Below are 23,236 nucleotides of genomic sequence, written 5' to 3'. Positions count from 1 at the left end.
TGTTTGCTCCTCAGCTGGGGACAGTACTGGGGATTCAAGGAGGTAGGACCTCACTGACAGAAGTTTGTCACTGGGAGAAATGCATTCACAGGTTGCATCTGGTCCTTAGTTCTCTGCTCTGAGCTTCCACCAAACACCAGGGCTGAGTTACTGTCTTACTGAAAGCCCAGAAACAGTGGAGCCAGAAAGTAGACTCGGACCTCCAAAAAGAGCCAGAGGAGTTTTTCTCCTTTTAGTTTTCCCAGGAAATCTGTGACAGCATTGGGGAAAATACCTTCTATGTACCTCCAAATACACTTTCCCCATAACACATACAATCTCTGAAACCATTTGAGTCTCGAGAGAGTGTGGGTGGCCAGCTTTGGGGACTATTAGGTCACAGAGGTCCTTCTGGTGTTGAAAAAGTATTACCATGAAGACCACTCTCAGTACCTCATAAAGTCAATGGATGGACGGACCAGTGCGGCCAGACATCTGGTTTCCCCTTTCTCTCTGCGACTTCCTCTGAAACAGAACAGAGCTTCCGCTCTCTCCTGGAGGCACAGACCTTTTGTGCATTGTTTCCCCACTGGGTCTTTTCAATTTTCCCGTAGTTACAGGGTGTAGGAGAGTCTTTCGATCTTTGGGAAGGTTATCATGCCTGAACCTGATTTCTGTTATCTTCACACATTACATGGCCGGTTTATATTGGTCCAAAGAAAGAAGGAACTTGCTTCTTTTGTAGCAGCTAAGTTCATGAGTATTCTATAACTGATCGTCGTCGAAGTGCTGAGTGCCCCCAGCCCGCATTGCTCAGCGGATGCCGGAGATGGGGTTGTCTTGTTTGGGTTTACTTACACTATTCTGGCTTTCCGTGAAGACCAAGACAGTGGGGAGAGGAGGATAAACTGAGTTTAAAAAATAGAAATATCAACAGCCTTCATGACTAAGAAGAGAATCTCTTCTTATACTGGTTATGAAATGAGAAATTTTTAAGTACCATTATTTGTCTGGTGTGAAGACAGAAATCCACTGCTAGATTATTTCCTAGGGTCATTAAGGCAGCCAGTTTAGAGATGAAGTATTTTTAAGATCCTTTCCATGGATTTATCTGGTGGGGGTGGGTAGAGGAGGGTGGAAGGCACGGGGAATGTTTTGATGAGAAACTGAAACTTGTCATCATTTAGGACCATAGATGGAAAATATAAAACAAACCAGTTTTTTAGCCATGAATCATAATGCGTGCCTATAATTCTAGACTTAGAAGGCTGAGGCAGTGGGACCAGGAATCGCAAGTCATGTTAATCTATGACTTCATAGTCAGATCTCAAGAAAACCAAGATGATAATAAGTAAAAACTATTTGCATAAAAGAACTCCTTTCCTCACAACGCAATTTCAGTGATTTTAGTCTGCTTAGCACTTGACACCAGGTAGCTGTGAGTGTTCATTTCCTCAGTGACCCTTGTTCCTCCCATCCTGGAGGCTGGACTCTCGGAATCTCTGGTTATGACTCTCTGTGAGCGTGGCACATAGGAAAGCAAACTCCACATATTTCTTTAAAAAGAAAAAAAAATCTCTTGTCTACCTAGCCTTCATCGCACCTTCAGTAAAATGACCATATTCTCTTCCTTTCTACTGACAAATCAAGCTAATTCTTTCAAAAATAAAATATTAAAATGAAGCTACCTGGTTTCCCATGGCATGCATTTAAGATTGTCCAAAGAAGGCCAAAATTTGGTAAGAGAATTTTTAAGAGTTTCCAAAATGGAGGGAAACAAGCTCACATTCCTTACTTCATGAGGCTGAGACAGTTGAGTGAATACTCGTCAGCTGTTTTAGTCTTGCTTTCTCAGTCTTGGAGATGATCTGAGGATGAAAATGGTTTAAAATAACCTAGTGCTCTAGGCTGGACCTGATTCCTTCTCGGCTTGCTTCTTGTTGTGTGAGACTGAGGGCTTAATGGGTTTGTCATCCATCTTCCTCTGGCTGATGGGTATTGGGAACTTGAGGGTGAGGCTGTGTCAGAGGGACAGGGGAAGTGGGGACCTGGGGGCTCCAGCGGGCGGCTCAGCTCTTCAGCTTCATGCCCAGGTCCATAATTGTGCTTTCAGGTGTAATTCTAGCTGCCAATTTACACTTTGCCAGAGTTAGAACTTATTTTTAGTTTCATTTCCATGAAAAATGTGCACTTTGCTCTTGATGGAGAGAGATGTTTTGACAGTCAGTGCAGGTTTACCCAGTCAGGGCTTGTTTTAGTTGAAGGTAGAAATGGAAGAGGAAAAAAAGAAAGAGAGAGAAAAGAAACATAGACTCCGAGAGACCTCTGTATTTCCTTTATTGCATTCATTATCTAACAACAATAATACTCATTGGCAAGAGGTTTATTTACACTAACAAGTTAAGTTTAATCACAGGTATTTTTTAGATGGTCAGAAAACAATGGTCCACTGACAGTAGAGTTTGCTTTGAATGCCTCTGAAAACTGAAAAGTAAAGGATGCCATTGGAAACAGCACACACTAACGAAGCGCCCGAGAACAAATTGGGTGTGGCACTGCTGTTTCTCCCATGCAAATGACCAGACAGCAAAACGTACAAATTAAAAAGTTCAGGTCCTGTGCTGTACATACTTACCAGACTTTAATGCTTTACAAACCACTTTCCCTTTTAGCAGTATATAAGGAAAGACGACCATAAACCAAGTCTTACAGTAGAACGGACCTTCCTTCCCCTTGTCGTTTTCAGCTGCCTGGCCTTGTCAGTAATCTATAGCAGACTTATAAGTGGTTTCATCAAAACATCATTAAAAAATACAAAAGCAGTAGTTATGACATTAAATAATCCTGAGGAGAGCCCACGTATGTACGCTGAGCGCTGCTTGTTATTCACCGATTGAACCTGCTGCTGCTGGAAAGAGCTATCTGGCCTGGGCATCACTTCCTGCTTTTTTTTTTTTTCTTTTTTCTTTCTTTTGGTAAAGGCAATTTAAAGTATTTCTGGCCAATTGTTATTTCATGGCTGAGTGCTTCAATCTTTAACAAGAAACATGTGTGTGTGTGCATAAACCAGCCAAAGGAAATGAAGTATACAGCTTCCAACAGCATATACTCAGGACCCTTTGTGTTATTTTTGGTGCCAACCAAAATGCCATTACAAGCGGATGACTTAGGAAGTACATAGTGGTCACACGACAGAATACTGCCACCAGAGAGCCAGCAGTCAGTGACAGAAGCATCATGGCGGCTGAGGTGGGAGCTGATAACGAGAACACACAGTGCAATTTAGTCAAGAAAACTGCGGACATCCTGCAGTTGAAAATGCCCCACGCTGCATAATAGCTTCTGAGCTCTAACTAAAAAATGTGCAACCTTGACATCAAAGCATTCATCCAATATCTGAGGAAAATTTACCTTACTAAAATACAATACTAAAGATCTAATAAATCAATTTTACCAAAATATATAAACATTTAGAAGCATAAGTGCATTTAGTAGGATACTTACATTAAAAAAAATCTCTTAAAATTCTATGAGCCATTCAATGTATACACAACATAAAAAGGTGGCGACGATGCCACTATTACAGCCCAGGGTCCTAACTGACATCACTGCAGTCCACGGTGAGTATATTTTTGTGCCACGTGCTCAAGGTATATATGTGTGTGTGTCAGGTGGGGATATATTCACACACACAGCTCTGACACCTACACAAGTGGCATGCACAAAACTGAGAATTTGTGGCTTCTTCTCTTACTGCTTGTACATTGTCTTGCACATCGCTGGATCCCTAACGGTCTGGCGCGGGGGGAGGGAGGGGAGGAGGGGAGTTGGGTTGGACAAGGGCAGGGAAGCATGGACCTTCTTCTGCCCCCTACTCCAGCCCCAGGTGCTTACAGACGAGAGTCGTAGGGAACCAAACCTCCAGGAGGCAGTGTGCGTGCGTGTGTGGGTGCGTTTGTGTGAGGAGCTCACACTATCTCCGGAGGGCAGTTTACTGTACAGGCTTCCCCTTTCCCTCTAACTACTCACTCTAGCTTCTTCGATGTTATCTTCAAGGTATTAATATGTGTTTTCTTTGGTGATATTCCTGCCACTCCCAGTGTTTTGGATCAGGGCTACATTTCATGGGACTTTAACTATTCAAGACAAAAGCAAAGAAAACCGGCCAGTACACTCAGTCTGACTTTCAGGACTGAGCAGGGACGAAACAGACTTCCTGTAATGCTGTCTCGGGACTGTCCCCTCCCTTTGTCCTTTCACAATGAGAACAGTTTTGGAAGGAAGCATAAATGCTTTAAGTTTGACCTCACCTCCACAAGCTCTGCTTTACAACTAGACATGGGGAGCCCTGACTCAAAGCAAGTAAGGAAACATGTGAAAACTAGGCCCATCCTTTCTTAATTACTCTTTCATCCAGGTACCGGTAGGGTCTTAGCGTTGAAGCCAAGTGACATAAACCCTCCTAATGCCTGTTCCCCAAAGTGAGATGTTTCTTATCACCAGCTATGTGGGAAGAGGCTTAAGTTACTCACGTAGAATTTGGTGATTCTTAACAATCCCAGTGTATGACAGGGTGATACGCATCCAATGTACAGAAGTTTCTTTTAGAATCATTTTCCCTCCATCGTCCAGAATCATCTTAAATACCCTTGTTAGATGTTAATGGTCCTCCTCAAAACTTTCCAACCTCTCATGTTTATAAACAACTTAGAGTAGCTGTATAAATGCAACCATTTTCTTCTTATATAATTTTCAGGTACAAATTAATCCTATCAAGCAAAGATCCCAAAAGAGAATTCTTCATCATCAGCACAAGCCATAGAGGCCCAGATGCTAAATCTGACCTGTGGACATTCTTGAAGCTTAGGCCTAAGGTATTTAAGATCTCAGGGTGAACACTATTGGGCATGAGCAGTAGTGGGAGCACACTCTCCTCTGCTACTTTGTTTCCTGAAATAAAGGAACATAAAGTAGGTAGTCACATGTTGTGCCTCTTGCAAACTGAGTTTGGCATTAGCTCCTTTCATAGTGTGATCAGAAACTACTGCGGTATTTTAAAAGTCTACACAAGGTGGGGAGTGGGACGTCCATTTCAACCCCAGCAGAAGGATGGCAGACGGCTTCAGAGGGACTTTGCTGTCACGATAGTAATGACAGGCTTCGATAGAGTACTAAAGTAGATAGAGCAGGGTTTCTGCTCTAACAGTACCCTTCTGATGCTGGGGAGGAGAAAGTCGTGATCACATAAGGATAAGTTGCCTTAAAGGAGGTGATCTTAACCACAGACATCCAGTGCACAGTTCTTTAGTGGAACCCTGACCTAGAATCTACTCCTACAATGCTCTCTACCTATGGCAGGGCCTCACCATGTACCCTGACGCCCGAACATATCTTGTACCCCAAACACTTTTGGTTTCTGGTGGGACCCACTAGTCGTCACTAGAGTACAGTTCACAATATGCAGACAACCTCTTCTGTTCATTTGTCGACAGCTTAAAAACTGTCCGAAATCCTTAAAGTCCATGAAGCAACAATTCTCTTTAAGTTGTATAAACCCTGAAAACCACAGCATTAAAGAAAGCATTGTGCAAGACGTTGGAAACTCAATTATTATCATGCACTACAGCCAATAAAGGAGCTAACAAGAAGTCAAAACGCTCACAAGATCTGAGGTCCTTCACTTTGTTTCCACACCGGACCAGCCAGTCCGTCTCTTACCCTTTGCCTAACAGTGCAACCAAGAGCCCTTTACAATTTTACTAGTTTTAAGTAGCAACGTTAAAAGAACTCATTTTGGTTTAAGATTGCAATAATTTAACTTAAAGATCACAATGAGTAAACTACAAACTAAATGATGTAAGGAATATTAATTTGATTTGTAACTGCCAGATGTATGCTGATCCAAGCATGGAGTGTTAATAAAGTCACAGTAAGAACACTGTATTTAAAAAACGCAATATAAGAGGTCATAAGTTACAGGCAGCGCAGACTTACAGACATTTCCAATATATACATTCATTTTCAACTATCATCAAAGTGTAAACACAACTTAAAATTATCACTCTTCTGTTTTCACTCTCGAAAATGAACACAGAGAAGCGTCCAGTGCAATCCAGCTTTTTTTTTCCCCCAAAGAAAAGAAAAATGGCTGAAACGTACAATAACAAGTATTAGTAATGCCAGAGTTTTGCTCAGACTTCTGGCATTAGGAAAGAGTTACTGAATGTGTAGTTCAGGAACATGTCTCTTGTTTTCTCAAAATATTAGTAAGTGGCGAAGCATCAGGCATCTGAGATAGAAGCAGGCACCCAGTACCCTACTCCTTGGGAATACTGAGAAGCAGATCTGGTTTGTGCAGAGCATAATGAGACCCCCACGTCATGTTTTGGACTGATGTGAATCTGTACCAGAAGGGCCAGAACTTACAGAAGTGCTTGGGCCAGAAACAGAAGCAGGCTCTGGGAGAAAGGATAGGATTAAGTTTCTAGTTCAGATAATGTCAGAATTCATGTTACAAAAATAGTGATAACGATAAAAATGAAAAGTCACAATGTTAAATAAAAAGTGAGGCCACACAGGCAGCCGACCTCTGTCGTATCAGATTCCTGTCCTAACTCTGGAGCCTGATGCAGGCCCTGCATACCTGTGCATGCAGAGGAGATGTGTACAGGCCTGCGGGCAGCACAAGCGCCTGCTGGGGGAAAGGAAGGAAAGACCCTGAAGTCCAAGGTTTCATGTGGCCTCCAGCTCTACTCTGAAATCAGTCCATCCGAAAGCAGGTGATACCAGGTTTTTAGAATTAATGCAGTAATGAGAGTTAGATACATAAGCAAAAAGAGCAAAACTAAAGGCAAGCAAATAAATACCCCCCCCCTCAGGGTGTGAAATGCCTCCAGAAGAGTTTCTGTTCTCCTCCTCCCCTAGTCTCCTGCGCTCAACTCAGGGTGGTGAAGGACTGCAATCCCTAATACTGGACTTAAGAAATATCAGCTCTTACACTGTAAAAATCTGTCCCGTGTACTGTTTTCAACAAATCTGGAACTCTCTAGACTATGGAAGAGAATGGCTTAGAAAGTCATTCAAAATGTCTCTAAAATGTAAGTGATGGCTGTCCTTCACAGGAAAGAATTGTGTGTATATAAAAACAAGAAAAAAGTTCTGTGGTTGACTGTTACTCAAATCTTAAATCTCTAACCAGTATCTCTATGTTTAAGTCCTTAAAAGCACATTTGTTAAAACACTAACTGAGCCCACTTGGGAAATTCTGAGTAGAAAATATGTGACAAGTTCACGATTGTGTCCCAGGCAAGCTGAAGGCCAGCCAGAATGTCCCAGGAGAAGAAACCTGAAGACGTTGGTTTCCTTCAAAGCCAATTTCCGGCTCAGTGTGTGGCTGGGGAAGGAGCTGTGCAGTTTGTCGGTGCTGCTCAAACACTTGGTGCAGCACTGGCAAACAGCACAGCAGACCCCAGCATCCATGGCTGCACTACCCTGGCGGTTTCTTCTTCTTTGTTCAACAATACCTGGAGGAAAATGCTGTCCTCCAGGCCCCAAAGTGCACCCCATCTGTGTGCTTAAGGCCCTTCCCTTCTAGAGTTAATAACTAGCTACTCTTTCCCCCCTCGTTCGGATTCCCAGCAAGTGGATAGCACACTTGTTTCCTCTTTCCCTCAGGTGGCAATTGTGTGCTGGGCACCCACATCCCCACAACAGAACTGACTTGCTCTACAGTCAGAATTGAGGGGCGCTCCCCCATCTCAAAGCAGGTCTCATCTCTACACCTACAGTCAGAAGCTACCACCTCAGTTTCAGGGCCTCTCACTGAGAATTCTGGGTACTCCACTCACAGCCCCAGAGTGAGTCCTGCTCTCATTGGCTGGGTCAGGCTGCTCCTCCGAGTGGCACCGCACACTTAACACAACATTGGATGTTGGTAAGTAGAAGAGAAAAATGATAATTCTGTTTTGTCAATAAACCAAAGGTGATGGTGAGGGGTTATTTTAGGAGGTTAAAATCAAGAGTGCATTCAACACACAGTACTTTAACCACCTACAGTGGTGTTATCCCATCAGTTTCTTCTTCAGCCTCGGCAGGGGAGTGGGGGCAGGAAGGGGCGGGACTTCTCTCAAACTTCCCCAACTACTGGAAGAGGTGAGGCCTCACTGCTCACGGTTGATCGGCTGTGGAAGTCATCTTTTCCGACTTCTTATACTTCCTCTGCATTTGCTCTTGTTCCTTCCTCCTCAGCTTCTCTCTTTGTTTTTCCATTTTCTCCTGGGCCTTGCGAGCCTTCTCCAGAGACATCTTCATTTCCTTCAGTTTTTTTTTAACCAGTGCCCGGTCCTGGGATGATGTCATTCCAAGAGCCTACAGAGGAAACACATGTACAAAAGGACTCTGAAAAACTGCTGCCCTCTTTGTTTATGATGAGGAAACCACCACACTATGTTTAATCTCATGACCTTAGTTAGACGTAGAAGGGGGAGGTCAAGCCTGAGGAAAAGCGGACCACAGGTGCTAAATTCTGTATGCCCTGAGGATCTGGGCTTTGTTCTCTGAAACTCTTTGCAAAATACACTCCAGAAGTCATCACGAAAATGCTCTCCAAATTGGTGACTAAGGAGGGAATGAACAGAAAGGGCACGATCCTGCTTCTCCAACCTTCGGCTAAAGTATTGCTAAACTCATCAATATCTTCAAAGAGTAACTGAGAGCACCTGCTGCTACAAAAGGCTCCAAGATGGGTGGGCTCCAAAATGGCTTCCCTTTTGCCAATGTAGTTATTTACAGTGAGAACCAACAATGTCTTTGGGGCCAGGATGCCCATGTCATCATCTCTCTGCCATTGTCTCCCCAAAGGCAGACCTATAAAGGAAGTCTGATTATGATGACTAGGTGGCTGGATGAGCTTGCACTTCAGAATTGGGGAAGACTGTTGTGAACTTCAAATGTTTCCTGACCTTCAGCATCCACAGCAGGATGCATCCATCTCCCTAACAGGGACAGTTGTCAATGGGCCTTCATATTCACAGCTATTGATTGATTGCTAACCTTTTCAAAGACTGTCAAGAGATATTCATCTATCCATCAGCCGAGCAGTGGGGAGGGGTGTGTAGAGCTGGCTGTACCCTCCTCTTGCCCTTTCTCGGTAGAGTTGGGTACCACCTCAGTCTCTAAGAGAGAAGGGCCAGATGAGCAGAAATGAAGGTGCAGTGGAGGTGACAAGAGGATGGCTTGGTGTACTGGGGAAGGAAGTTGGGGATGTTGTTTCAGTTTTCAAGTACTGAGCAGGAGGGGTTGGGGCATGGAGGAGAAATGAAGAAAGAAGATTCATACTGGACATTATTAAAACTGAACAGTACAATGGGCAGTGAATGATTTTGATAAAGGAGTCAAGCACTGCCAGGTGATGTAAAGGAAAAGGCCTCGAACTCTCTTAGTCAGCAGCCTATTTCTAGTCAGAACCTGTGATGGGCTTGAAGTTTTTTTTTTTTTCCCTACTGAAAATTATTCAGTATCTTTTCTGGTAAGTACTGATGAAAACTACCACATGGATGTGCAGATCAACCATGTCAGGTGCTAAAAGTAACATGCATAACTAGTAACTAACACAGACGAAGGATTCTTTACCTTCAGTTTATTTCCATCCAGCTGCAGGAGCTGCTCCCCACTGATGTTCTGGGCACTGAATTCAGGCACATACTGGTCCAGACTGAGGCTCATTAACCAGTGGGAAACCTGCTGCACGCTCCATTCATGAACGGCCCGATTCTGACTCTGAGTGTGTTTGGGAGACTGTCCATCGTCAAGGATCTGAGACAGAAATGTATGCAGCATTGTTAAATGTCTCAAAAAGTATGGCTTATATTATGCTAGTAAAGGAATTTCTCAAGTTACAAGAGCTGCATTTACTTGTAAATCATACATAATAATTCTACTTATGTTAGAAGAAACATGTCTATTACCTATCTGATTCTGGTAGATGGAAAACTAAAAATACCCCATAAAAAAGTACCAGTAAAGGTGTAGGAAGTTAAAAAAAATCAAAAAAGTACACACTGACATGGATGATTTTATAATAAGTAAGCCTGAAGATATAGTCAGATGTGGAAAATAATTATTTCATAGTTCTCTACATGTGATACATCACTTAAATTTATCCTGTTAGAAGACAGTAAAGTTATATAAAAACACTTTAAAAATATCAAGGTCTCCTTTATTCTACAGGAAAGTCTCAAAGCCCCCAAGCCTTCACAGGGAAACTTCACAGCTATTGTTTTATTGGAGCAGAAAGCACACCTCTGTGGAAGGTAGGGCACCGACACCTACAGTTTCTTTAAGACATGAGGGAACTGAGGATTGGAAAGCTCACACAATCTCTCTTAGACAACACAATATAAGCAATAAGGGCTTAACAAGATGCTCATTGCAAATTCCAGACTCTGTCCACTGTAGACCATTCTCTTTATTTGCATAAAGGGGCATGACAGCTCCCAGAGCCACCGAGCTGAGAGAAGACGAAGCAGTGGCAGATCTCAGAGGAAAGACAGTTTATTTGGTGAGTCACATGAAGAAAAGGCTGAGTGTGAGCAGAGGAAAGGCAGCAGATACGGAAAAAGAATGGACCATGTCTGGTAATGGCTATGGGAGGTAAGTAAGGGACTCTGAAGGAGGGGCTTAGGGACTCTGGAGGTGGGGCTTAGGGACTCTGGAGGTGGGGCATAGAGCCGCTAGATCCAGGAATATCTTTTAATTCAAATGTAAACAATTGCAGGGTATTCCCCTCCACTCCAGAGGAAACTGTTCTTTAGTATTGGATTCACAGTCATTTTGTAAGGAGAGAAAAGCAGTTTCAATGAGACAAGGCACCACATACAACCCACAGAGAGCTCACCTCATCATCTATCATATCCAGGCTCTGGGTGAGTAGCAACAAAAGAACCGAGAAGAAGAATGTTATAGAAATGGGACACACAACACCAACATTACACGCTTTATAACATCAAAATCAAGCCCAGCTAGGAAAACATGACCAAAAAACATTTAAAGGAAAAAAAGGCTTATTGCATATAACTCACGCTAAAAGGAAGTAAGAACAATTATTTCATATGTAAGAACAAATTCTAATTACATTATTTCCTGCCCCTGACTCCCACCTATTTATAGAACTAAGCCAATCCCAACATAGTTTTCTGCTTATCTCCTGCATACATACTTCCTGGTAATTCTTAGCAATGCTAATCTTCACTCTAGCATCTGAATAAATGGTTCTTACTTTATTTCCTTTCCAGAACCATTCCTATTGATCCTGTAATGATTCAACAGGGGGCATATGGTAGTCAAAAGACCCGTAATGATTCAACAGGGGGCATATGGTAGTCAAAAGACCCTCGGAGTCTGGGGAGGGGGGTAGGGGTTACTCTGGGAAAGGACAGAGAGAATAGATAATTCACAGCCTAGTCTTGCTCTCCAGTGCCCAGACTCTAACATTTATGTTTACATGTAGAATGGGATTCCCAAGCAGCTTCAATGGGCTCCGAAACTATACTTTTCTTTAATGTGGAGGGCAAGGGGAATGGAATCGTGGGGATTCTGTGTTAAACACAAAACCTCACCGTTGATGCCTTTTATGTTAAATCTACCCTCAAACATCTTCCCACAGTGGGATATGGAGGACATGAGCCACATAAAAACTAAGTTCTGTCACGGTGCCACTACAGTACCTCATCCGAGGACAGTGCCAAGGACTGGGAGAGCCCTGGCGTTTTGGGTTCTGCTCCTAAGCCACTCAGGTCTGCTGAGCTGGTACTGCTTGGACTGAAGTCATCATTGAAGGTGAAATTCTGTCAAAACGAATACAACCGTGTTAAATGAACACAGAGTGAACTAGAAGCAGGTGTGCTCCCAAGTCCTCAAATGCTTCATGCTAATCAACTGTCTTTAGAAGAGCTCACGTGTGCTTTGGGGACAACCTTCAGTTGGGCAGTGGGGCAGAAGCCTGCATGAAAATTCTGGGCACCCTCTCAATCTGATACAAGGATATGTGGGATCCAGAAATGGTTCTTGAGTTTCTCGCCAAGGGTACAGAATTCATTACCCTCTGCCAGTGCTCAGGGTAGTGATATTAATAAGCCCATCTGCTTTGCCCCTAACTGTGACAAGAAACAGTGTAAGTCGGAATACAAGATGGCGTGGAGAGGCTGAGTTATCAGGAACAGATGGTAATTTATATCAAGAAGGTAGCTGGAGTGCCCCGGGGAAAGATGGTGTGTGGCTGGCTGTGATAAATACTGTGAGAAGTGACAGGTCCCCTCCTGGATATAGCCTTCAGAATGACAATTCTGGAGGAGGGCGTGGACTGAGAGCACAGCATTAGTTACATGTTGGTATAGAGCTCTCTCATGGCACCAGCCCACAGCCAAAGAGACTGCAGTGTGAAACAGAACCACAAGGCTGCACAGCCTCTTGGGGTAAGTCAGGTGGGATGTGGGAAAAAATGAATTTTCCTGGAATTACTTTAACATGCTCAGCAGATGTTAAAACAACTTGACAATGGACACAGAGCCTTACTTGTGAAATGTTTTATAATGAACCTCTCTTTAATGTGAGATAATCTTAGGATCACTCAAGCAAACCATAACTCTCAGAATAGCACTAAAGGGTCCAAAGAGTCACTTATTACCAAAATTCTTTTGCTACTTGTAGAGTGGTTGAATTCCCAGAAACTCTAAGCAACTGCCCAACACCACCTTGTTTCATACTGCACTTCTCCAGGAACCAGACTGTTAGCCCCATTAGATTATATTGTGTTGGGCTTGGTTGATTGTTGATGAGAATAAACACCATCCCAGAGGACTGGGGGATTTAATACCAAACCAACTTCAAGATTTGATAAATCTTCCAAAAAGGAGCATAGCTGGCAAAACATTCAGCAGCAGGTCACGCGCACGACACTTCACCCTTTGGTATTATCACTGGAGATGCAATCCTCCAGACTCTAGGCCAGAACTCTTCGAGCTGCTGACCTCAAGGAAGAATTCAGTTTAAGTAAGATTAACCTCACGTTTCTGTTTGGGGAAAAAGAGTGAACACAGGAAAGAGGAGACCAAATTCCTTGAAGGTTAGTCACCATGTGTGTCAGTACAGGGTTAAACCAGGCTTGCGTTGTCATGCTGGAAATAACCATTGCACACTTTGAAAAGCATCACACCCACGCATATACATCTAATGTAATTCTGCTAATGGCAAAAAGAATTAGAAGAGGTGATCTGCATGGACATTTGATACAAGTAAGTCAGGTGCCACATGTCAGTGGCCTTTGTTTTTGTGTTTGCTTCCCTTGAATATATTGAACAGTCAGTGGCAAACTTATCTGTTTTCCAGTAAATCTTGAAAAGCACAGTGAAATTGTTTCATAATGCAATTTAAAGAAGAATACTTAGTAAATATCTTCCAACCCTGTTTCACTATCCAAATGCCTCTTTCCCAGCATGGCTTAACTGTCAAACAGATTAAATAGCAGTAAATGAAATGACAGGCAAATCGAAGAGAAAAGCACACACTAGCACAGAACAGTATTAAAGAGGGTGCTGGTTAGGTGGGGTTTTTTTCCCCGTAAAGGAAACATCATGCATGCCTAGGACAATGTTAGCACATTGGCTCATCAGATCCAGGGGCACGCGCAAGTTGAGAAGGCTTTCCAAAACCTGAAGAGACAGAATTGGGGGACTTTCCTGTCGGCTTTTATAGTCCACTGTTGTCTACCTTGGACCCTGTTTTATCTGAGATTTGAGTCTCAGGAGAAGGTGGAAGGGGGCTTGGAGCTGACGGCAGGTTCCTGAAGGAATAGGATCCTTTCCGGCTTTCATTAAACCATAAGAAAGGCATGCAAGGAGAGTGGCTGGAGGCCTGCGCTCCGGAGCTTGGTTTGCCTTTCCAGTTCTCCAACTTGCTTCTGAAGATTCTGTGGTGTGAAAGGAATGGACACGTTAGACAAATAAATGGCAAAAGATACTGAACCCAGTTCTAGCAAGACCCTCGCAATAGGCACAACTCTCTGAGAAACTTATCTACCACAGTGGTAAAAAGGTATTGCTTTGGGCAACAGTGTTAACCTTAATATTTATCATCTTTCTGCATTTAAATGGAATCTATGATAATACATGGATTTGAACTGATATTTCAATGGCAAAACTTTATTAAATATGTCTTTATAAGCATACATGCATGAATTAAAATAGGGATGGCACACCCTTTTGGAGATCCCTCTTAGGAAAGCCACCACAATAGCTCTCAGCCAGCATTCTTAAACTGATCCCTGCATTCATGCTCCCAGAATCTATAGCTGAAAGAGTCAACTGATTTGGAAATTTCCGAGCATGTGTAATGTTAAGCAGAAGATGCAGCCTGCTTGTTTCTCATCATAGTCTTAGTGTCTATTCACAGGAGGAGTATAGGGTCTGAAATCATCATGGGAAGCTGAGGTTCTATCACCTCCTAAGGGGGTCTCAAGCCTTCTCTGTCCCTTTGTCTTAATCTGTACAAATAAATGTGTTGATGTATCTCAAATATATGACCGTAATGATTTAAATAGGTTAACATTTCTTATAGAACCACAAAAGCTATTGAAGTATAGAAATATTTAAAGATTCAAAGCAGCTGAGAGATACCATTTTTCTTATTTAAACAGAACAGTTACTTTCACAGTTGTATTTATCTATTGTTCAAGTGAAAATACTTATTCAGGAACTTAGGAAGAAAATGCTCATGTGCTTTTGGAAGAGGCCAGCCTCAGTGTGTCTCAGTGATTCTGCATGGAAGGCAATTACTTGGTAGCTGTTAATATTATGACTACAGGAATCTCTTCAATTAAAGGTGCCTTGATAACATACACATAGTTTCTATCCCTACTGAATTCCTGTCTCCTTACACTTCATTTCAAGTACATTTTAAAGTAAAGTTTAGAGTGATATAAACAGCATCAAGTCTAAGACTTGTGGCTTGTATCCAAATAGTGCTCCAAGTACCAAATGTAGCAATGCTCATGTAAGTGCCCTGCACAGTAAGGCATACATAGAGAGTACAAAGGGATACAAGAACAGCTAAGACATTTGTGAAATGCTGGTAAAACTGGTACAGGGGGATGGGTGAATAAAAGTGATGGTCACATAAAGGAATCCAGAAGATGGGATCACTTTAGTGTGTTTAAAAAGTGTGTGTTGGGTGAGGGGGCAGTAGGATATCTTCAAGGATAATAGAAATCAATGAGAAATCAATAGGTCACCCTTAAACTTCATCTTCAAGTTTAAACTGAACAGAACATTTTATACTCTATTTATTTGTAATCTATTTATTAGCAGAGGACAGGAGGGTAAGATAACTAAGCCCATATTTGTTGAGGCCTTGGGCTCTGGAGAGGGTACATTTTATTCTTTGCTCATGGACCAAATAAAGTTGGTTAGAGGCTTCTGGTACAGCAGATAGATTCACAAGAACTATTGGCTGTCCAGAACTAGGAGGAAAGAAGGGGAGCTGACCTGGAATCTATATTTTACCATGTTGTCATGATTACACCAAATGCAAATATAGCTGACGTCACCATAGAACATTTGTGATCATGTGTGGAAGTTGCTTCCCTGGCTCCACACACTTCAGTTTCCTCCCATGAGTTCTGACAGCTTGAGAACTCAGTGTTATCCCACCCGCAGTCTATCCTGAGGTGAAGGATTCTGGAAACATGAATCTGATGGCAATAAAGCAAAGGAACAGCTTTCTTCTTTGCTCCCCCTGGGAGAAGGGGAGAAATCTTAAGGCCTTAAGGTAAACAACACCAGTTGGAATGTGAACACATGCTAATAAATACTTGTAGGCGGGAGATAAGAGCAGAGACTCCAGCTTGATCCAGGGATTGACTCTAGGAGCTCCATCCTGCTGCCCCTTCCCATGCCCCATTAAATGGTGACCCATGCCATCTGGAGGGATAAATCTCTTTGGGGCTCTCACCATTTATCCAGTGATAACTTCTCTGGCTTATCTTTAACTTAGCCCCCACATTCCAGTATGAACATCCATAATAGTCTGTTTAGAAAAACAAACATATCTTCCCAGCAATCCCACATCTAAGGAGAAGCTGGTCAATGCTGAGTCAGGCTGGACAATGCTGAGTCAAGGGAACTATAGTACTAAGGGAGATTAGCCACTGCCTGAGAGTTTATGAGGAAGCTCTGTAACTAAGGACAGCATGATATCCTCATCTTACGATTAAACCAAATGATTGTAGCAATGGCCACAGACCACCACCATAACATTAGGACAATGAAGGCAGGGAATGTGAATGCTGCTGGTCACCAGCTTCACTGAAAGAGACCCCAGGGAGTCCAAGCCCTAGGGCAAGCCACAGTTGAGCCCATCCTCAATGCCGGATGTACATGTCCACAGACATTATCAGTTTTGATTATTTTCCTGGCTGAGAGCATTTTATGAGAGTTTTAATTAGCTGTGCTCTTTTGATTCTTTTCAACTGTTAGTGAACAAGGCTATGGAAGCCTAGCCTGTGCCAGAGACTGTCTTTCTGCAAAGCTCCTGGGAAGATGAGGAAAGAGTTGGCAGGAAGCCCACATCCCGGTGATAACCACTGTCCCACAGCTACAAACCAACAGATTCTGGCTGTGCCCTGCTGTGCTTGTCTTCTAGCTCCATTATTTATTACCTGTAACTTTAAAAATCCATGACTGTGTAACTAACCCCTGTGTGCAACCTTTATTCTCAGAGAAAAGAACTTGCTTCCATTTGCTTGGACCAAGAGTAATTGAATATTCATTAAGATACTCAATACTCTATTACTTTAAAATTATAGACTCAACAGCCCAGGAGACATGTGTTCATAAACAAACACCAATTTCTTCCTGGATAAATTGAAGAAGCAGACAGACCTCAGGAGCTGTGGTTCTATTTTGAGTGCCTCTTTATCATCTGTCTAACTTTGCAGAAAATGTTTGCAACAATACAAGATCCTTCCTCCCCTTGCTTCTCACTCCTCCCTTCTTTCTTCCCTCCTTCCTCCCCTTCCTTTCTTCTTTCTCTTATTTCTTCTTCTCTTTTCCACATCAAGATTGGTAGGATGAATTTTGAGTGGATCTGAATGTAACCTCCGGAGGGTTCCAGGAGCCAGAGGTTCTGCCCTCTGTTCACCTTTGGTTGATATAGCAAAGTTGATCATTAAAAAAAAAAAAAAAAAAAAAAAATCGAAACATCCCAAGTCCCTGCCATAGCATGTCCTTCTGTGCTTTACTGCTAGGAACTAGAGGAAACAACTGCCATCAAACTTAATTTTTGCAAGTCAAAGATGTCATCGGATTAACCCTTCCTGGTAGTCAAATTGTTTATTCTTAATGACTATCAATTAACTCACATACTTATTCTCTGAAATCCATTTATCCTGGGACTAGTACCATGGTTTTTATTTTTTCTGTTAAATACCGTACAGTGATATTTTGTTGTTTTCATTCTGCAAATAAGGTATACGAAATACTCAGAGTCTAGTTGGATATCATAAAAAAAAAAATCTGAAGCTAACTGAAGAACAACAGCTGAGACCAGAGGATTATGTGCAGACTCTCTCTCTCATCTAAGCTGGAGGGAGGAATTTTGAAAAGGTCTAATACCCACAGAAGACACTGGGGCTGTGAGGCCAGTTCCATACACAGTACATTTACAGATCCTGGTGGGTAGCATTAGAAGCACATGCCCCTCTGATTCTCAGGCTCAACCACCCTGGATATCTGCTCCAGATCCACAGCTCTGGTTGGGATTTCTGGTCAACAGCCAAGAGTCCCTTTTGCCTCACACTAGACACCCAGGAGATTACCCAGGAGGTCACCCAGGAGGTCACCCAGGAGGTCACCCAGGAGGTCACCCAGGAGGTCACCCAGGAGATCAGCAAGCTCTTCCCTTCCCTCTGCAGAGTTTCAGTTAAAAATTGAAAAGGGATCATATAGAGCCACGCTCTAAAGGCAGAGGCAGGCGGATTTCTGAGTTCGAGGCCAGCCTGGTCTACAGAGTGAGTTCCAGGACAGCCAGGGCTACACAGAGAAACCATGTCTCAAAAAAACCAAAAAACAAAAACAAAAAAAATCCCAAAACAAAAAACATAACAAAAACAAACAAACAAACAAATAAACAAAAAACCAGATGTCAATTTCAGGACAATAAATACACTGCTTAGGTTTTTAATAAAGGTGTGCTATTATAAATCTGACCAAAATGTACCATTTAATATGCATTTTCATTAATCTGGTGTTTGGATTAAACCCATGGTGTTGGGCACACCAATCACACACTCTACATGTGAGATACACCCTTGAAAATTTAAACTCATCTTAATGGTCTAAACCTCTTTTTCCTTCCTTCCTTCCTTCCTTCCTTCCTTCCTTCCTTCCTTCCTTCCTTCCTATGATGTATGTACATGTTCATATATGTGTGCATGTCTGTGTTGAGGCCAAGGGTTGACAGTATCAGGTATCTTTCTCTTCTAACCTCACCTTCTCTTCCCTGAAGCAGTGGAACTCACTGAATGTGGAACTCACTGTTGTGGAGGCTGTGTTGCCAGGCAGCCCCAAAGATCCACCTGGGTCTGTTCCTCCAGCGCGCTGCCAAGCCTGGGTTTTACATGGGTGTTGGGATCTAAACACAGGTTGCCGCGCATGTTTGGCTTCTGATTGTGCCGTCTCTCCAGCCCACTCATCTGAGATGTGTGTGTGTGTTTAATATAATTAAATTAAAAAATAAACATCTTTTTAATGTAAAGAAATCTATGTGGGCAGATCTGCATCTTTAGTGAAGGAATTATCCCTACGGAAACAAACTCCTCTCAGATCCTGAATATCTTCCTCCTTTCTTGTGTTTGTTTCTGTTTTGAATTAACACTGCTCTTGCTATAGAACACAGGCTGGCTTCAGATTCCTCTCCCTCTCCAGACACCAAGGGCTAGAATTACAGGTATGTGTGTTTTTATACAGGTCAACCAAGCTGATGAAAGTAATGAGATGCTGAGGGTCCTCCTTACGTTACAAATTTAACATAGGATTTTTTTTAAAGGAAAGTTTTTCTTTGTTTTGAAGCAGAGTATCAAGTACCCCTAGCTGGCCTTGTACACTTGCTGTGTAGTCAAAAGAATGATTTGGAATTTATGATCCTCCTGCCTCCATCTCCCAAGAGCTGGGATTACAGTCTTGGGCCACTGGACTTACTTTAGGATCTGGGGTGAAACTCAGGAAGCACTCTAAGGACTGAGCTCTATCCCCAGACAGACTTTTTTGTGGGGTGTTCAGATTATTAAGCTGACATATACAGCTAACAGAGAGCCCTTGGAAGGTATGTCCGTCGGCTCTACCAGAGCCAAGCTGCATAAAGGCGACTGCTCTTATGCAGGCAGGATGGGCAGAAACGGAGGACTGAGATCATTTTGGGTAGCCAGTCTTTCACAAGCTTGGCTAGGACATATGACAGCAATGTCTGCTTCCTCTGAGACAAACGGCATGATCTGTGGTCAGTAATGACTTGCTAGAGAGGAAATTTAAGAATTAAAAAGGAGATAGATTTCAATCACAATAATGGGAAATCTCCAAGCTGCTTCTAATTTATTTTCAAGCACTGGCTTCCCACTGCTAGATTAAAAACCAACCAGCAGAAGCCAAGTATGTAAGTGATGAAGATACACAGGCTGCTTATAACCATGGCAACATTAAAGATGAGCCAATGGCAGGGGCTTTCAACTGACCACAAAGCTAAGAGAGACTTTAAAGGTGACAAAACCCACAGTTGCCTGCCAACCCCTTCTGCCTTTCACCTAAGGAAGCTAAAGGGAAACTGACTCCGTCCCTCGCTCTCCACACAGAAGCTGCCCTTCATCCTTTCAGAGTAACCAAACAGAAAAGAGTTAACCGCTGTGCCACTCAGCTCACCTGTGCCATCAGATAGGACTAGACCTCAGACCTGTGGGCTCTTTCTCTCTACATAGTTCCGTCTCTTCTGCCAGCCACTGCTGATATCTCCAGCTTTCTTGCCTTTCATTTTTTTCTGACTTCAATAAGACTGTCACTGAGATCGCCCAATAGGTATTCTTATTTTATCAACGTGACTGGGACTCTAAAAAGGGGACTCTGTACCTCCCAGTGGCTCTCTCCCTGGGACCATCCCAAGCACCAGTGAAGCATTTTCCTATATAAACTCACATGTCCACGGCAACCCCTGTTCTGCTAATGAGTATATATCTACTCAGATCAGATGGCTGTCAAGCTGGCCTGTGCCTTACCCAGCAGCAGGAAAGCAGCCCTCCTGGGCACCTGTCATAGGATCTAATCTCAAACTCAATGGCATAGCATGTTATCCAATGGCTTTGAGAGAATATTATCTTTGAAGGGCTGCCACCTTCGAAATCTATTGAACTACTTGATTTCCATGCTATCATGAATGTCATCCTTGGATGGATAAGCCTGCCAGCATAATGCACAAAGAATACTTTAATTCCCTTCAAGCAAACTTTCTCTAAATATTGGAAATGACAAAGATAGCAATGTATATTTGTTAAATGTGACCACTCTCAGACTTCCCAAAAGTCTGTAGACCATTATATGAGGAATATGTGTGTGGCTCCATTTTTCAGACAAGAAAACTGAGGCAGAGATAGGTTAAGGCAGAACTGAGTTTTGAACCTAGCGCCTGCACTTTGGCTTATGCCCTTTGTTTTCATGAAGGGGTTAAGATGATGCTTACTATGAAGGCGGTGACTTAGGTACCAAACGCCTACACCTTCTGCTTCATTGTACTTTCCCATGCAGCTTACTTCTAAAATAAATTGTGTTGCAAAACACATTTCTGAGTGTCAAAAAAGTATTTTGAAAGAGTGAGCTATACATAAATAATGAATAAACACATATTAATTATAGGCCAACATGATAATGGCCTTGAATCTAAGGAATATTTATTTTCCATAGGCTCCTACAGATTGCATCATATGACAGACACATGTGGGTGGCATTTCGAAATTAACACTTTCTAGAAGCCACATGGAAAGATACAGGAGCCGGGTGTGGTGGCGCACGCCTTTCGTCCCAGCACTCAGGAGGCAGAGGCAGGCGGATTTCTGAGTTCAAGGCCAGCCTGGTCTACAAAGTGAGTTCCAGGACAGCCAGGGCTACACAGAGAAACCCTGTCTCAAAAAGAAAAGAAGAGACGAGACGAGACGAGACGAGAAGAGAAGAGAAGAGAAAAAAAAGAAAAGAAGAGAAAAGGAAAGAAAAGATACAGGTACAACTAATTTTAAAAGTGTATCTACAACTCTGAATATAAAATAAAGTGTTTTAATAACAATTAATATTACAAAAACTAGATCATGTATAATTCCCTTTTCATTTTAAGCCTTTGAAGGAGGTGTGCATTTCCAGCTATGGCGCATCTCACTGTAGAGCAGTGCAGTACACACAGTCATCAGTGCAGCCATACTAAACACAGAGGCAGATACTGAGTGAGATGCCACGACCTTACTTACAGGACGTGAAGAGGATATATTTAAGGCAAAGTCAGGACTCCTACCGTGGATTGCATCTCAGTCTTCTTGTCACTGTTCATTCTTTACAGTAAATGCAAGTTCACTTCCAAAGGAGAAACACAGGGAGAGAGAAACACACAGAGAGAAACATACAGAAAGAGAAACACAGAGACAGATGGACAGACAGACACACCCAAAGACACATGTACACACAGACACACAGACACACACACAGACAGACAGACACACACACACACACCATTGTCCACTGAATCTAAACTGGGACTTATCAACAGTGTTCCAAATAGGTTCTTTACTAACCACTAACCAGTATTCACCTCTCTCCAATCCAGGATGAGCTAAGGCTGATCCTACGGCTCAGGTGTGTACCTCTCAGGTGAACTGGCTCCAGTACTGTGCTTATTGTCTCCTATGGCGCCTGTGCAAATCAAGGTGTTTACTATGCACACTAAATCATATCTCTTCCCTGGGATTATTCATTACGATCATTATCCTCATTTATTTTCTCTGTGTGTCTCCTGATGCTCGTGTCTCTGAGTTATTATGTCCTCACAAGAAACACAGCAGAGTAAACCCTGTGGGAAGAAAAAGTGACACCACGACTAAATGTACTGAAAGTCTTACCCTCTCAAGCTTAACAGCTACACGTTAGAACTGGCTGACGACTTGCACAGATTATAACAACCCAATGGGGACTTGGCAGAAAGCCTATGAGATGAAAGTTACTAGCTCACTCTGAAATCCTTCTGAGAAAGCTCCTGAGGTAGAGTCCATGCCCCACTCTTCTCTGTGACTGACCCAGGATCCTTCCTGCAGCTGACAATGTGTGCGACCCCTATTTGTGGGCACCTATAGGATCAGCTACACGAAGCTCCCATAGGCGGGTAGTTCTGCTCTTCCGGGAATGTATCTTATCAGGTTGTGGGTCCATTATCAGCCCAGAGAGGAGAACAGGATCTGATTGGATTAGTGATACCTAATTACTCTGACAGTTCAAAATTGTTTTTCTGAAGCAGAAAAGTTCTCTCTTCTGTTTTTCTATTTCAATTATATAATCTTGTTTTTATCCCACGAAAATTCTACTGTAATTATTAATAATTATAATTGAAAACTATTATCTGGTGTTAGTACATGTATAACTATTTGTGTTCAATGAACCAGTGGGAATCAAGAATTAACGTTTTACAAAGACAGCTGGAGACAGCTGAGCTAGCAACTGGGTATGGGTCAAACACTGTGGGTAGCGGGGGTACTGGTGACACCAGCTCCAGCTCACTATGACTTTTCCTATTGCACAGCCAGCACCCACCAACACCATCAACGCAGGCTTCATTTGCACTTGTAACTCAGTCAAATGTGTTCTCTTCTGCAAGCTTCTGTGTTTACGTTTCTCTTGGGTTGAGCCTCGATGCCAAGAGGAGGATACTGTTCTGCTGCTGAAATATCAAAGGAGGGAGGGCAGCTCCCCGAGCAAGCAGAGCCGCCCACTGGGGCTGTGCTCAGCTGCTGCTCTCTTGGAAGTGGCTTTTTCAAAGCTTTACAGACTCAGTTACATTGCTTCTCAGCCCCACATGTACGTAACTTTTCCTGAGATTCCCTCAAAGTATGGAGGGCATTCTACCACTACAGAACAGAACTGAAAACCAGACTAGCAAAACTAATTAAATCTTGAATTCTTTCTCCATTTTC

General features: G+C 42.8%; 1 protein-coding gene across 1 annotated transcript in view; it reads right to left on the bottom strand.

Annotated features, from left to right (window-relative positions):
- Positions 1–5,975: 5,975 nt before the first annotated feature.
- Positions 5,976–23,236, bottom strand: part of Ppp1r9a (protein phosphatase 1 regulatory subunit 9A) — a 255,286-nt gene continuing 238,025 nt past the window's right edge. The window contains exons 17-20 of the mRNA XM_029478162.1: positions 13,744–13,942; positions 11,703–11,822; positions 9,610–9,792; positions 5,976–8,346 (exon numbers count right to left, since the gene is read on the bottom strand). Coding sequence (XP_029334022.1) covers positions 8,146–8,346; positions 9,610–9,792; positions 11,703–11,822; positions 13,744–13,942 — 703 coding nt within the window. The 3' untranslated portion in view covers positions 5,976–8,145. The remainder of the gene's footprint in view (positions 8,347–9,609; positions 9,793–11,702; positions 11,823–13,743; positions 13,943–23,236) is intronic.

Source organism: Mus caroli, chromosome 6, assembly GCF_900094665.2.
Source record: "Mus caroli chromosome 6, CAROLI_EIJ_v1.1, whole genome shotgun sequence".
NCBI classification, from domain to species: Eukaryota; Metazoa; Chordata; class Mammalia; order Rodentia; family Muridae; genus Mus; species Mus caroli.
This window is presented reverse-complemented; position numbering and strand designations above follow the sequence as displayed.